Source organism: Cnephaeus nilssonii (genome assembly GCF_951640355.1).
Source record: "Cnephaeus nilssonii genome assembly, chromosome: 2".
NCBI classification, from domain to species: domain Eukaryota; kingdom Metazoa; phylum Chordata; class Mammalia; order Chiroptera; family Vespertilionidae; genus Cnephaeus; species Cnephaeus nilssonii.
The window spans coordinates 86112112-86125593 of NC_137073.1; the positions used below are offsets into that span (position 1 = coordinate 86112112).

Consider the following 13482-nt stretch of genomic DNA (forward strand, 5'->3'; position numbering starts at 1 on the left):
GCCCATCCTGCACCTGCCAGTGCTCCTGTGGGGGACACCCCAGAAGCCAGGGGGGCTGCTGGGGCCAGGATACACTCCTCTCAGGCCCCAAGGCCCCAAAATACAGGATGTGGGGCAAGACTCATTCCAGCCTGGGGCTGAGGGCACCTTGGCCATCCGAACATTCTCAGCATTATTGAGTTAATGAGTAAAGGATTTTGACAACCCCAGGGACTCCTCACAAACTTAACACTGCCTTCCTTTTCCAGTTCCAGAAAAGTAAGCTTTATTGGGGGGAGAGGGGTGTTTGGACTTGCCAACACCTGCACATGGTGACAGTGTCCAGAGGCCCCATCCCACACCTGACCCCTGACCCTGCTCTGTTCACTAACTATATTTTTAAATGGCAGTCATGATGACCCCCGTGCCCCCAGTCACTGTACTGGAGATGGCTATCAACCCCAGCACTGTGATACAGTGGAGAAAGAAGAGGTAAATTAGCGGTTGTGGTGTGAGGTGCACCTGCATGGGGCCAACACCATCACAGGGTGGACCACGCCTCATAAGCCTGACCAGCTCCATGAAGTAACCCTGTAGCTGGGGACTCAGTGGGTGGAAACCAGGCTCCTCCAGGACAGGGTCACAAAATCATTCCCAACTCAAGGACAAGTGAGGACCAAGAGGCTGCAGGTAATAGGTGTGTGGGGTGGGACTGCTGGGTCCCCTCCTTACCCAGCATCGAAGGACACTGGCCCTGCCCCTGCTGGGTGCTGTGAGATCCACAGCTCAGTGGCCGAGATATAGATGTCTGCAGCTATTGTGTGACTGTCTTGGCATTTTTTGTTTTTATTCAGCGATGGTTTGTTGATCTCTGGGCACTATGCTGGGCCCTATGGAGGGTAATTACAAATGTTCGCAGGGAGTGCATCAGGCACCTTTTACTTTCTGGGCACTCGATCCACCTGCTTGAGTCCACCCTCACAGCCACACCTGAGAGAGATGCTGCTGCTGGCCCTGTCCCTGCTGTGGAGGCTGAGGCTCAGAAGGGACAACAGCTTGCCCTCAGACAAGGCGACCACGAGGCCTCTCAGAGGCAGCAGCAGACCAGGCAGGAGCCAGGGTGTGGGAGGCCCTGGAGAGTCTCAAATTCCAGGGAGTTGCAGCTGGGGTGGTATCTGCTCAGGGACAGTGACCAGCCTCTTCCCTCCTGCTTCCCTCCAGGAGATCCAAGCGCTGGGGGCCTGCCCCAGCCTCAGCCCAGAAGGGCTAACTTGAGATGGCTGGAGCTGCCCCCAGGGGACTGAACAGGCCCAGTACCGCTGGTCTCACAGGCTTCTCAGCTGCTGCCCCAGGCGACAGAGACAGCTGGTCCCTCATCCAGATTCTTTTTTTTTTCTTTAAATCTATATTGTTCAGATTATTACAGTTGTTGCTCTTCCCCCCTCCCCCATAGCTCCCCTCCACCCGGTTCCCACCCCACCCCATGCCCTTACCCCCCCGCCCGACACACCACACACACACACACACACACACACACACACACACTGTCCTCATCCATAGATTCTTGGCTGAAGGAACAGCACATGGAAATGGGTATCGATGCTGCACGTGGAGTGTGGTTTTGCTTTACAATGTGCACTCTATAGCACATTCCGCTCAGTCACTGAGTTACTGCTGTCACCACATGGGGATGACATCTGCCTTCAGGGAGTCTGGCCTCTCCGTTGGCCTTTGGGAAGGAGCAGGAGACTGAGGCCCCTTGGTGCCCTGCTCTTGGGGGTGCCTGGTGACTTCTCAAGCTGGAAAGGCTTCTGTGACCCCACTACACACTTTCAGTGGGACAAGCCGCCAATGGGTTCACCCAAGGTCAGCCAAGGGGTAACTTCAGCCTCTTCCCACACCCCAGGCTCTTCCCTAGCCCATTCTCCTGGGAGCCCAGCTTTTCCCATTGGGGTGGGTCTAGGGAGCCTTCCTGGTGACCCTGTGTCCAGAGTTCCACAGCCATCATGCCAACCCCCCATCAGATGTGTGGGGGTGACAGTAACTCGAGTTAATTGGATATCCCCTAAGTGCCTGCCACCAATCTGTCCTGGCCCTAATTTCACCCACTCCTTACTGATCCCTCATAGGGATGTTGGTGCCACAGAAGTAATTGAGGGGCCTGGGGCAATGACAGAGCCAGGATTCAAATCCAGGCCCAGGATCCATGGCCACATGGGGAATAGATCTTAGTGCCATAGGCTGAAGCTCTCAACCTCATCGGAACCAGCGCACATACACACATATGCACACACACACGCACAACTACACATGGACATGCACATGGAAATGCACAGACGTGGGCCTCCCCGGTGGCCCTGCCCCGTTCATGTCCATATCTAGCTAGCAAGCAGTGGGGGTGAGGGTGAACTATGCTGAGTGCCTAGCACATACGGGCCAAGTTCCAAGGGAAAGCAGAAGGGGAGACCGTAGCAAAACTAGAGCTAGCTAAGTACTAGAAGGAACAGAGGCCCTATGAGCTGGTGGTTTCCACCCTTTGCATTGTTCTAAAAGCTGTTAGAAACAGGCATTTTCAGCTTTCCAATCCTGCCTTTGTAAGAAACCCTTTTCCAGCTGAGAACTCAACCAGGTTGGACTTTGGCATGACAGCTCGGCAGGTGGTGAATTCATGGAAGGGAAGAAACAGAATCCGACCCTCCCCCAGCAGCCCTACTCCTTCAACCCTGAGCACTGGTTTGACCCAGAAAGGAGCTGATCTATCTCTGCCCCCAGAGGCTGGAGTTGGGGCTAGGATGGTTCACAAGACACCTTCCTGGAGCTGACACTGGTCTGTCTGCAGGGACCATATCTGTGCCTGAAGTAGAGCATTCTATCAGGGTGTGTGTGTGTGTGGGGGGGGGGGGGGTGGTGCCTGGGAGACACCTTGGCTCAACCATGCCCCATCCCCCATCTTCATCTTCAGGATTTAACCATCCACCACTGCAGCCCAAATGGCCCTGGCCCCCCACCCACTGGAGCCCCCTGGGCTGGTGCTTCTGCCTGAGTATTCTCCCCGCAGCCTCTCTCGTTCAGCTCAGCCACCTCTCTTCCTCTGAGGCCCATCTTGATGTCCCACAAACGGGAAGCCTGCATCTGGCTGCCATCTGACCCCTTTGCCTGGACTCTGACCCCTCACCCAGTAAACCATGGGGCTTTCACCTCTTTTTAGACCTGAATGAACACTTGGGTTATAGATGTGGACTTGAGACACAGCCAGCTCCAAGGAAGGACTCCAGGCCCAGCCAAGGCACCTTGCATGACCTGAGGAATAATACGTCAGCACTCACCCCGCTCAGGTGCTGCCCAGGGCTTCACCATGGGAACCCACAGCCCTGGTGCTGTCAGTGGTCATCGCCACCCCAGCATGTGGTTCAAGTTTAAAGAGTCAGGCACCATTTTCCCTCCTTACCTCCCAGGCATGCACCCTCCTGGGAAGCTGGAGGTACAGAGGCCAAAACAACAGCGTGGTGGGTTCTTCAGCTCTCAGAGGCCTTGTCTCACCAAGGCCGTCAGAGCTCCTGAGGGAAGAGCTTGCATCTCTAATCAGATCCTAGCGAACATATGCACTGGTTTTGTGACTTGTTTATCCTGAACACGTTACTGGGAAGAATCTTATGAAATCAGAGGGCTTTTCCCCTTTACAAATCACCCTCGGGCAAAAAATGGCCAACAGAGGAGAACCAAGATGGCGGCGTAGGTAAACACTGATACTCACCACCTCTCACAACAAAATTACAACAAAAATACAGAACAACCATCATTCAGAACCACCTGAAATCTGGTTGAATGGAAGTCCTACAACTAAAGAATTAAAGAAAGCACAGTGAAACTGGTAGGAGGGGCGGAGGTGCAGAACAGGCTGGTCCAACGCACACGTGTGGTATTTTTTTAATCAGGAGGGATATCTCGGCTGCAGAGGCTTCCCATGAGGAGCAAGGGATCCCAGCCCCACACCAGACCCCTCAGCCCAGGCTTCCAGTGCTGTGAAGAGAAGCGCCCATAACGTTGGGCTATAAAAACCAGTGGGGATTGTGGCTGAGTAACAGGGAGGCTGCTGGAGTCCCAGGCAGTTCCTTGCGAAGGGGAGGCACACGGACTCACTCCCTCTGAGCTCCAGTGCTGGGGCTGCAGCTTGCGGGGATCCAAGGACATATGGGGAGGAACTGGATTGTCTGGAACCAGAGCAAGAACTCAGGGCAGCTTTCTCCCAGACAGGGGTGCTCACAGGGGTCATTGTTCCCTCATCCTCCTCCATCACAGAGCTGACTGGCAAGCCCCATATCTGAGTATCCATCAACCTGGCTCATACTGTTTGCTCGGCCCTGATGATTCCCTGAGACTCACCCCACCCAATTTGCAGCCCCACCCAAGCTGTTTGCAGTGGCTTCTCCATATAAATGGCTTGTCCTGGCTCAGGCTTCAGACTTTCTAAAATCTCTCAAACAAGCAGCAGTTGGTGTCATCGTGCTCCATACCACTCAATAAGAGGCCCCAGGCCTGGCACTAGCAGCAGCTTGCCTTACCTCCCAGTGGGGTCAAGTTCGCCTCAGCTCAGAAGCTCTCATGGCTCCACTTCCCTGGCCCCTCTGACCTCACCTCCCACCCCTCCCTTGGTGGCTCTCCCAGCTGCTCCTCAGGTATACCGACACATGCCCACCACAGCACCTTTGCACTGGCTGCTCCACTCTGAAAATGCTTTTCCCCTTACCCAAGGACTCACTCCTCCCATCATTTGTTCACTATTGAACTTAATGCCATTATCCTGTGGCATGATTGCATCTGTCTGTCCCTGCACAAATGCTACCCTCCATTTGGGTCTATTTGGTTTGAAGTGGCCTCCTCCTGGCCTACAGCAGTGCCAGGCATGTGGCAGCACTAACATTTGTTAAATGAATATTACACTGGTGAGAGCTCATCTAGTGCCCAGAACTATGGCTGCTTAAAAAAAAAAAATTGAACATTTTGGATTATTTTGATAAAGCAAACCGTTCAAACCCAAAAGAGTCATCAATATGCTGAGGGTATTGACCTGCCTGGGACCCAAGTTCCAGGCTGTGTCCCAGGAAGGTGCATGAGCCAGGACCTGTGCAGGTGTCTGTGTGTCTGGAGGCCAGCATGTCAGGACCTGGCAGAGTCATTCTGTCTTAATCCAGAAGGTTGCACGGTCGCGAACAGGGCCGCCGATTTCAGCTTGTGGTGGAGGGCACTTCAGACATGCATAGGCGAGCGTGCCGTCTCCCCGGGGACGTGGCCCACCCAGGCTAGCTCTGTTTGGGGTGATGGTGCTCCCCACCCTGAACCCCAACACGCCCACAGTGCTCTGAGCTAATGCTGGCGCCACTTGCCAATGGTCTGCCTGCCTGGAGGGTGTTGTCACAGGGTGTGCCGCTCGGCTCACCAGAGGCTGCATGGCAATTTGGGAGGGTGGGGGGGAATTCAGCCAAGAGTTTAGGAAGCTGCTTCCCAGACCCAGCACCTGGATGGTTTGTAGGAAGCTCACAGACAAGTTAGAAGCTGAGAGTCATCAGTGTATTCATTGGTTCACTCACTCATTCATTCATCCCTCACCCCTGCAAAGCAGATCTTCAGGAACCTGGGCAGGCCTCTGGGCTTTGGGTACACAACAGGAAGAGAAATACACAGTCCCTGCCTTTGCAACACTGACCTGGTTGTGGGGGCATCCTCAGGAACTGGGGGTAGGGGGCTGGAGGTTCTGAGCTCAGAAGGGGTGGGGCAAGAAAGGTCCTGGGTAGGTGGGGCTCCAATTCCTGGTGACCTGCCTGACTGGGGAGGGGTGTGTGTGTGTGTGTGTGTGTGTGTGTGTGTGTGTGTGTGTGTGTAGGAGTCTGAGCTTCAGGTGAAGCCAAGAAAAGCCACTGTATAGCAGGGCTACAGCAGGGTGGATGGGAGGCTGCCACGAACTCACCCACCCCCAGCCCACATGCCCCCCCTGAGTTCAGCACCCCCCTCCAATCTGATGGGCTCTGCAGGCAGGGCTGGGTGGGGAGGGGTGCTGCCGGCACCTGGACTCCCAGCACTGCTATCTCCCCAGCTCTGAACAGACAGGAGGAGATAGAAGACAAAGATATGACGAGATAGAGAAGAGCTGGAAACAAGCGCATGCGATCAGGTCAGGAAGAAGGGCTGGAGGTTAGAGGGTGGGGGCAGGGTGTGAGCAAGGTACAGGCACGGGTGGGGGCAAAGACCTGCCCCAGGTGAGCAAACCTCAAACAGCTCAGACTCTCATACTAGGAAACCACCCAGCTGCCTTGAAACCTTTCTGGATGCAAGGGGCAGAGACCCCACTGTGTCCAGCATGGCTCAAGCAGGAAATCACCCACTCTAGGCTCCAGTGCTAAGGGTGGGGAAGCGGGCTCTGCACAGATTCCCCCCAATACCTAGCACCCCAAGACATGGTCCCTGAGGCCTGGTACCCTAATACCTGGTACTTGAGATCCAGCATCCCAATACTCAGCACCCCAAAGCTTGGTGTCTGAGACCCAACACCAGAGAGCTGCCAGCTGTCAGACTCAGAGCCATGGATACCATGCTCTGGGAGCAGGGACAGAGCCAGGGAAGCCCCTTCTCTGAGAGAAACTCAGAGCACCTGCCAGCATAGGGCAGGTAGAGGAGCTGAGGAGACTGGCCCTGACCTTGGCCAGCCCTAACCTTGGCCAGCCCTGATGTTGGCTCGCCTCCTTCATCAGACACTGAGCTCCCCCACCCGCTTTAGGTGCACAGCTCCTGGTAAAACTCGCTGCCAAAAGGGAGCGGAGAGAAAATGGGGAGAAGATGTGTGGATGGGAACCCCGACTTTAAACACTCCCTGGCTCTTGGGGAGCGCATGGGGAAGGGCCTGGCGCATGTGGAAGGAAATCCCGCCTCTGTCCTACTGGGCCAGAGCTGGGGGGCAGAACTGGGGGTGGGGTGGGCTGAACATGTCTGTGAAGAAATAAAGTGTGAGGCTGGTTAAGGGCCAGATCAGAGAGCCCAGAGCTAAGTTTCACCAAACTCCTGCCTTCACAGAGCCTGTGCATGCGTACCAAGGCTGACCGGGCCAGGCTCCGAAGAAGAGCCTGGAGTCCTGGGAATTGGTAGTGATTCTCTCTGGACTATTTCGGGAAGCTGGCCCAGGTGGAAGGCTACCTGGGAGTCCCTTCTGGAGCAGGCAGGACTGGGTGCTATCGTACTGCCTGACCTTTGCCCCCTTCCTCAGATTATTCCAACAAAATACCTTAGCTCCGAATGCCCATGGATTGTTTTATAGCCAGGGGCTAATTCTCCCGTGGGCAGTTCCTGAAAAGGGAGACTTTACACCTTCAGCATGGCACCTTCCCTCCATTACAGACTCCAGGGAGAGTCCTTGGTTCCAGGCCGTGGATAATGGGTCTTCACTCCCATTGACTCCATCTGTCCTGTGAGGCATGGGGTCCACTAGGGCCCACTGACTGTCTACTCTTGGGAGGATAGGTTCCACTGGGACTCCTGTTGGTTACTCTGCCCTTCTAGGCCATCCTTGTCTTCCAGATCCTCTCATGCGTTCCCTCCAGGCCAGCAAGGGAAATTCAGGGGGTGCAGAGAGGAGAGCATGGTGGAAGGTGCTCAGGAGCCCACAGGAGAGAGTGGGATAGGAGTCAGGGGCTCCTCATTTAAAACCAGAGCAGGAGTAATTAACCCAGGAGTTAAACACCACCCCAGAGCTTCCCACACAGCCTGGAGCATAGTTCAGGGCAGACACCCAGTGCCCGACAGCTATACCGCAGAGAAATCCACCATTGGGCAGGGCGTCTAGACAGAAGTCACACAGCCAGGGGAGGCCTGAGGACTGAGAATAATACTATTAGGGAGAGAAAGCCTGGCCTGGTGCAAGGTCCAAAGTGACCCTGGTATGGGTGGCTGCAGACTCGGGACCCCCCAGAGAAGCACATGTCCGGGGCTCCCGGCTGTTCCAGAGAAAGCCCCCTTCCCCTCCACCAAGGGCAGACACCACCCACTGCATAAGGATCCTCACCCTCATTTTCCACCCGTCCCTGAGCTGTGGATGGCTCCCTGGCCTCAGTGGCCTCCTGCTCCTCTGAATTTCCTAAAGATGCAGTAACAGGCCCAGATGTATACATGTGGGGAGCTTGCAGTCCGACTTTGCTGGCTCATTGGACATCGGTGGGTACAAGAGCCATACCTGCTCCTCACCTTGCAAAGTGGCAGAACCCAGTCCCGGGCCACCAAGATAGTGCTGTGACCTGCTCTCCACAACTCTCTGTCCCCAGCTGCTGAGCAGAGACGCTGCCGTGAAGCTTATGCAGGAGTTACTGCCTGTGTCTCAGGGTCCCCTGCACCTTCCTTCCCCAACAAGGTTACAAATGGCTGGAAGAAATCTGACCTCTCCAACACAAGGTGTTTGGAAATCAGTATCAATCCAGCTCTTCTGTTCCTGTAATTTGAGACTCAAATAGTCTGGATGATCCCTGACCATTTTAAATGATGAAAGGGGCCAAGTAGCTTAACAAGTGTGAACCCTGGACTGTGGGGCAGGAGGAAGTACACTGTGATCCAAGCACGTCCCTCATCTGTGCATGGGTTGGACCCACGGCCACGAGGACTCCTGGCCCAGTCAGGGGAAGGTGTGGGCGTGATTAGTCTTTAGGGGTTTGAGCGATAGGCATTAGGGTTGGCTTCGAAGGGAGGGAGACATCTGAGGGGGTCTGGTCCCTGAGTCAGGACCTCAAGTGTAAGTCCAGAGTTCTTAGGGGTGGGCGGTGGGGTAGGGGTGGGCACCTGAATGCAGAGGGCTGAGCAGGGAGGTGGGCTGGGCAGTGGGAAGTCCCTGGCTTAGTCCAGCAGAAACTAGGTCAGAGTTCTGATTTTCATTGCAGAGAGCACAGTGGATTGTGGGGGGTGAGACCCAAGCCTTGGAGGGCGTGGAGCGCAGCTGGGTCTGGTCTGGAGTGAGTGGGGACCATTGAGATGAGGTAACTGGCTCGAGGTGACTCCTGGTTTGGGTGGCTAAGTGTGAGCGGTGGGTCCATATTGTTTGCTAAGCCTTGGTTTTGAGCCTGGAGAGCTGAGAAGTGGGGGGAGTGGGGGTTCCTCTGAGGTGTGGGGAGATGTCTGTGCAGAGATGCCTGATGACCAGCCGCGCTTTCAGGTAACCTGGGCTGGAGATGGGGGCCCCTGGGAGACAGTACCTGGAGGTGCTGGGTGTGGGGCCGTGAAGGGAGAATGGACCTGGGGTGGGAGGGAGGACTTAGGTCCAGACCCAGGGGCAGGGCCCCAAGGTGGATGAAGAAGGAACAGCCTCAGAAGATGGGGACAGGACAAGGCAGTAAGGGGTGGGGGACTTCAGAGGTCAGGGAAAAGAGGTGGGGCCATGAAGGTGGCCTTGGGAACTGGGCAGGGTCAGTGCAGAGGATTCCAGGGTATAGGATTAATGGGGAGAGGCCACAAGGAAGGACAGGGAGGGAGCAAGGCTGGGCATGGGTGCAGTCCCAGCTTCCTTTTAAAGACGGGAAAACTGAGTGTGTGTAGTGCTGCCTAGTCACAGGCCAGGCCCCGATGCCATCATAGTGGAAGCCTCCAAATTCAGAAGAATATGTAGGCAGGGATGGGGCAAGGCCTGACCCCGGGTCAGAGGGCACTCCAGGGGTCTTCTCTCTGGGATCCTCTTAATGTTGTCCTGAGAGCCCCTACCTCCAGCCTCCCAGGATTACAGCCTGCAGGGCGTGGTGCTGTTGAGGTGAGACTTTTTAGATGGTGAGTGCCAGGAGGGAAACACACTCTGCCCTGCCCAGGAGACGGCGCTGGAGCGGCTGGAGTGGGCGGCCCCACCCGGAGAAGGCCCTCTTCGGACAGTCCGAGTGCTCGGAGACCTGCAGGCCATGGCTCTTCCTGGGTGAGTAACGAAATCTGGGCCAGGCAAATGCTTGGGTCAGTGCCGCCCTCCCAGGGTCCCCACACCCACTCAAGGTTGAACAGCTGGTGCCCTGATGGCTGGCACTGGACTTTCATATGCCAGGCTCCACGCCTGTGCCGCCACCGGGGCTAGACAGAAAATGCATGCTTGATTACACAACAGAGGTGCTGCACCTCCCAGAGTGTCTTGGGCCCACCCTGCACGTGTCATCATCCTTATGGTGGTTTCACAGAGTAAAGAAGGTGGCAGAGGAAGAGACACCACTCCCCTCCCTCCCCCCAACTACAACTGTGCCCCAGAAACAGGTCAGTTCTTAGGTGAGCAGTGTGAGCGTCCGGGCAGGGTACGCCCAGACGTTGAGGTTGGACTTGCCCAGTAAATGTCACACTGGACATGGCTCGTGTCAGTGGTCTCCCCCTGGCAGAGGCATCTGGCAGAGACACAGCTTATGAGACCACAGGGCTTTCCCGTGGGGCACAGAGTAAGCAAGGTGACCAGGCAGGTGGGGCCAAGGGGCTACACAGATGCCAGGACATAGGAGGGAGGAGGCAGAAGGAGCTCCTAAGAAAGACAAAGCAGGAAAGAGAGGGACTTCAAGGGAGGCCATTGGCATAAGCAGGAAGTGAAGGAAAAACAAGCTGCAGCCAGCCTCTGCCAGGTACCCCCGAACCCCAGGTCCAAAGCCCTCTAAGGTCCTGCCCCAAACCTGTCTTTCCCAGCATGCTGAGCACGTCAGTGCCCTCCAAGGCCCCAGAAGGACTCCTCTTCTTCTTGCCTTGCCCTTCCCCATTCCAAAACCATTGGTGATCTGTTCCTGCCACCTACAGCTCCTTGGGGGGCAAGGATGGAGAGGGTGGGGGGAAGGTGGGGGGGTGTCTTCAGACCTTGCGCTCAGTGGGCCCTCCCTCAGGCTCCCCCTAGTTAGTTACAAATGCTATTACACCTCCAACACCTCAACTAAGACCCTCCCTGGTGTTGACCGGCACTTAGAAACTTCAGTCCTCCTAAGCCCTTAGGAAAGATGATCTTCCCATCGCCTTGCTGCGGAGTTATGGCAATCCCACTTTGCTGGCTCAAAGGAGCAAGTTAGAAGAAAAGAAATCTGACAGGAAGGGATTTTAAAAAGAGAAACACTCTCAATGGGAAAATCGCTCCTATAAGCAGGATTTTACTGGGTTTAATTCTGAGCGGCACCGTTCCCCTTCTGCTCTGGGAACAAAGTATCACTTCGGTGCTTGACAACAAGGGCATTCCCCTTTTCAGGGCATTAAAAAGCCCCCCACAAGCCCGACAGACAGAAAACCCGGCGCAGGAGCGCCAGGAGAGACGCGCTGTACCGCAGGCCTGGATGGGCAGACTGGAGCCCCAACACAGGACCAGGTATCCGGAGTGCGCGGGCTTCCCCACCGGCACCTGCCCGGCAAGATCGGGTGACTCTCGGGGACCCGCACGGCCGCTCCGGGCCCGGCCAGGCTCGCGGCCCCTGAGCCTTGCCCTGCCTGACTCAAGGGCTGATTCCCCGCGGCTGGGAGCGGTGCTCTCGGACCGGACCGCGGGGCAACTGACACCGAACGCGCCCCTTCCACAGGGAAGACCGTGGAGCCTGGAGCGCAGGCGGGGTCGGTAGAGAGAAAGTCGCGGCGGGGCCAGAACCCCGAGGCCCTCCGAGTCCGGAGTTGCTTACCGATCTTGGCCACGCTGGCCACGAGGATCCAGAGCGCGATGATGTACGGGTCCTGGACGTGGTGCCATTTGAAGGTGACCACCTGGAAGCCCTCGCTTTCTTGGTGCTCGCCGCCAGGCTCCTCCTCAACGCCCCCCACCTGCGGCAGCTGGCCCAGCGCCAGCAGCAACGCCAGCAGAAGCCCCCAACCGGGCCCTAGTGCCCCGCGCTGCGACATCGTCCCCACCGCTCAGTGTCCAGTCCGGACGCTCATGTCGTGTAAGTCCGGCTGCGCTCTGCAGGACGCGCTGCGCGGGGGCCGCTGGACGCGCCAGCCGGCTGGACGCGCGTCGGGCAGCGCAGAGCCGAGAGCGCTCTGGGTGCGGGCTGCTGTCCGGGTCCCGCCCGCCCGGGTGGCCTTTAATCCAGCGGCCCCCTCCCGCCCCGGGGCGGGGCCTTCCCGCCCCCGCTGCGCACACGCGAGCGCAGACACCGTCGCGCGTTCTTGGCACGCCCACCCCGGGCCTGACCGGCCCCTTGGCCTCACCTTCCCACGTCCTCAACCCACTCCCGCCCTCTCCTGGAGCCCTGGGCTGCAGGGCGCAGGCCGGGAGGTCTATGCGGTCGCAGGGCGATGGAGGACCTTCTCCCTTGGGGACGGAGCGCAGCGCCGCCGAGGGCTGGGGGTCCTTCAGGGCTTGGCTGTCAGGTGGTGGGCGCTTGGTGCCTCAAGCGCCCCATGGTGGCATTCCCTCAGCTCTGGAGTTGCCAGGGGCCGCCCATGGGAACCCTGGCCCCAAGCTCCTCCTTCTCCACAAACGCAGGATCTGGGGCTGTGCAGACCCCACCAGAGGCACAAGGACCCAGAAAGGGGGCGAGGCTGCCAGCCTCGTATTGTCTTCCACAGCATTTCGTCACAGGATCCAACAACTTGTCAGAAACCAGGGTGATGCAGAATCCAAGTCGCAGCCCTTCTCCAAGCATGGCCCCTGTACCTTCTGTGAGGGACCTCTACCTCTCTCCCCCTTCCCCCACCTCAGAGCCCAAGGGCACTGCTCAGACTTCTAGTATTGCACCTGAAATGCCCCCTTTACCTCAGGGTGGGCTTCAAATTGACATGGTGGTTGCGAGGGTGGGGACTCTGCCCTCAAGTCCCATCAGCCTGCACTGCACCTGCAGATGGCTCACCTGGACATCTCAGTCTCCACGATGCAAGCGCACCTCACATTTCCTCCCTAAACCCACCCTGCAGCCTCGGCAGGGGCAGCCCTGTCTTCTGTTCAGCCCCAAACCTAGGAGGCATACCTGACTTCTCCTTCAGCTCCCGCTGTTTCCAGGACAGGTTTTCTGTTCCACTTGCAAATACAAACCAGCTACTGCTCATCACCTCTGGCTGACACCCACTGCGCAAAGGCTCCCCCTTCATCTGCCCGGTCTGGCCCTCCTATTGGCCCCTCCAACGCAGAGGATCTCTCAAGACTCAGCCTCTCCCTGACCTCCTCTGAGCCTCCCTCTGCCAGATGCACCTGCTCTTTCTGGGGACCTCTACTTCCAGGCTCCCTGGGATCCATAAGGCCTTTGCTCCAATGTCACCTCTTTGTTGCATCCTCTGACCTCTCAGCTCCCCTCCTCATGTTCCTCCATGCCTTCCAGGCTTTGACATGCTGTCTGCTCTGTTTGCCTGTTGCCTGTCTGCCCTCCCCATGGGAACACCTGTTTCCTGAGTGAGGAGCTGCACAAAGCCCACCAGACTCATGGCTGCATCCCCAGTGCCTGAAACGGTGCCCGGCACAGAGGAGCACTCAGGAGACGCTGGTTAGATGGATGCAGGTGGACACATATCTTCTAATATCTGAGAATATGTTGGAGTCTCAGCAGGTGGGGAGGGCAG

General features: G+C 57.1%; 1 protein-coding gene across 1 annotated transcript in view; it reads right to left on the reverse strand.

The window, feature by feature from the left end:
- Positions 1 to 11874, reverse strand: part of SLC9A3 (solute carrier family 9 member A3) — a 45427-nt gene extending 33553 nt beyond the window's left edge. The window contains 1 exon segment of the mRNA XM_079784709.1: positions 11613 to 11874. Within this exon segment, the coding sequence (XP_079640835.1) occupies positions 11613 to 11829 (217 nt within the window). The 5' untranslated portion in view covers positions 11830 to 11874.
- Positions 11875 to 13482: the final 1608 nt, after the last annotated feature.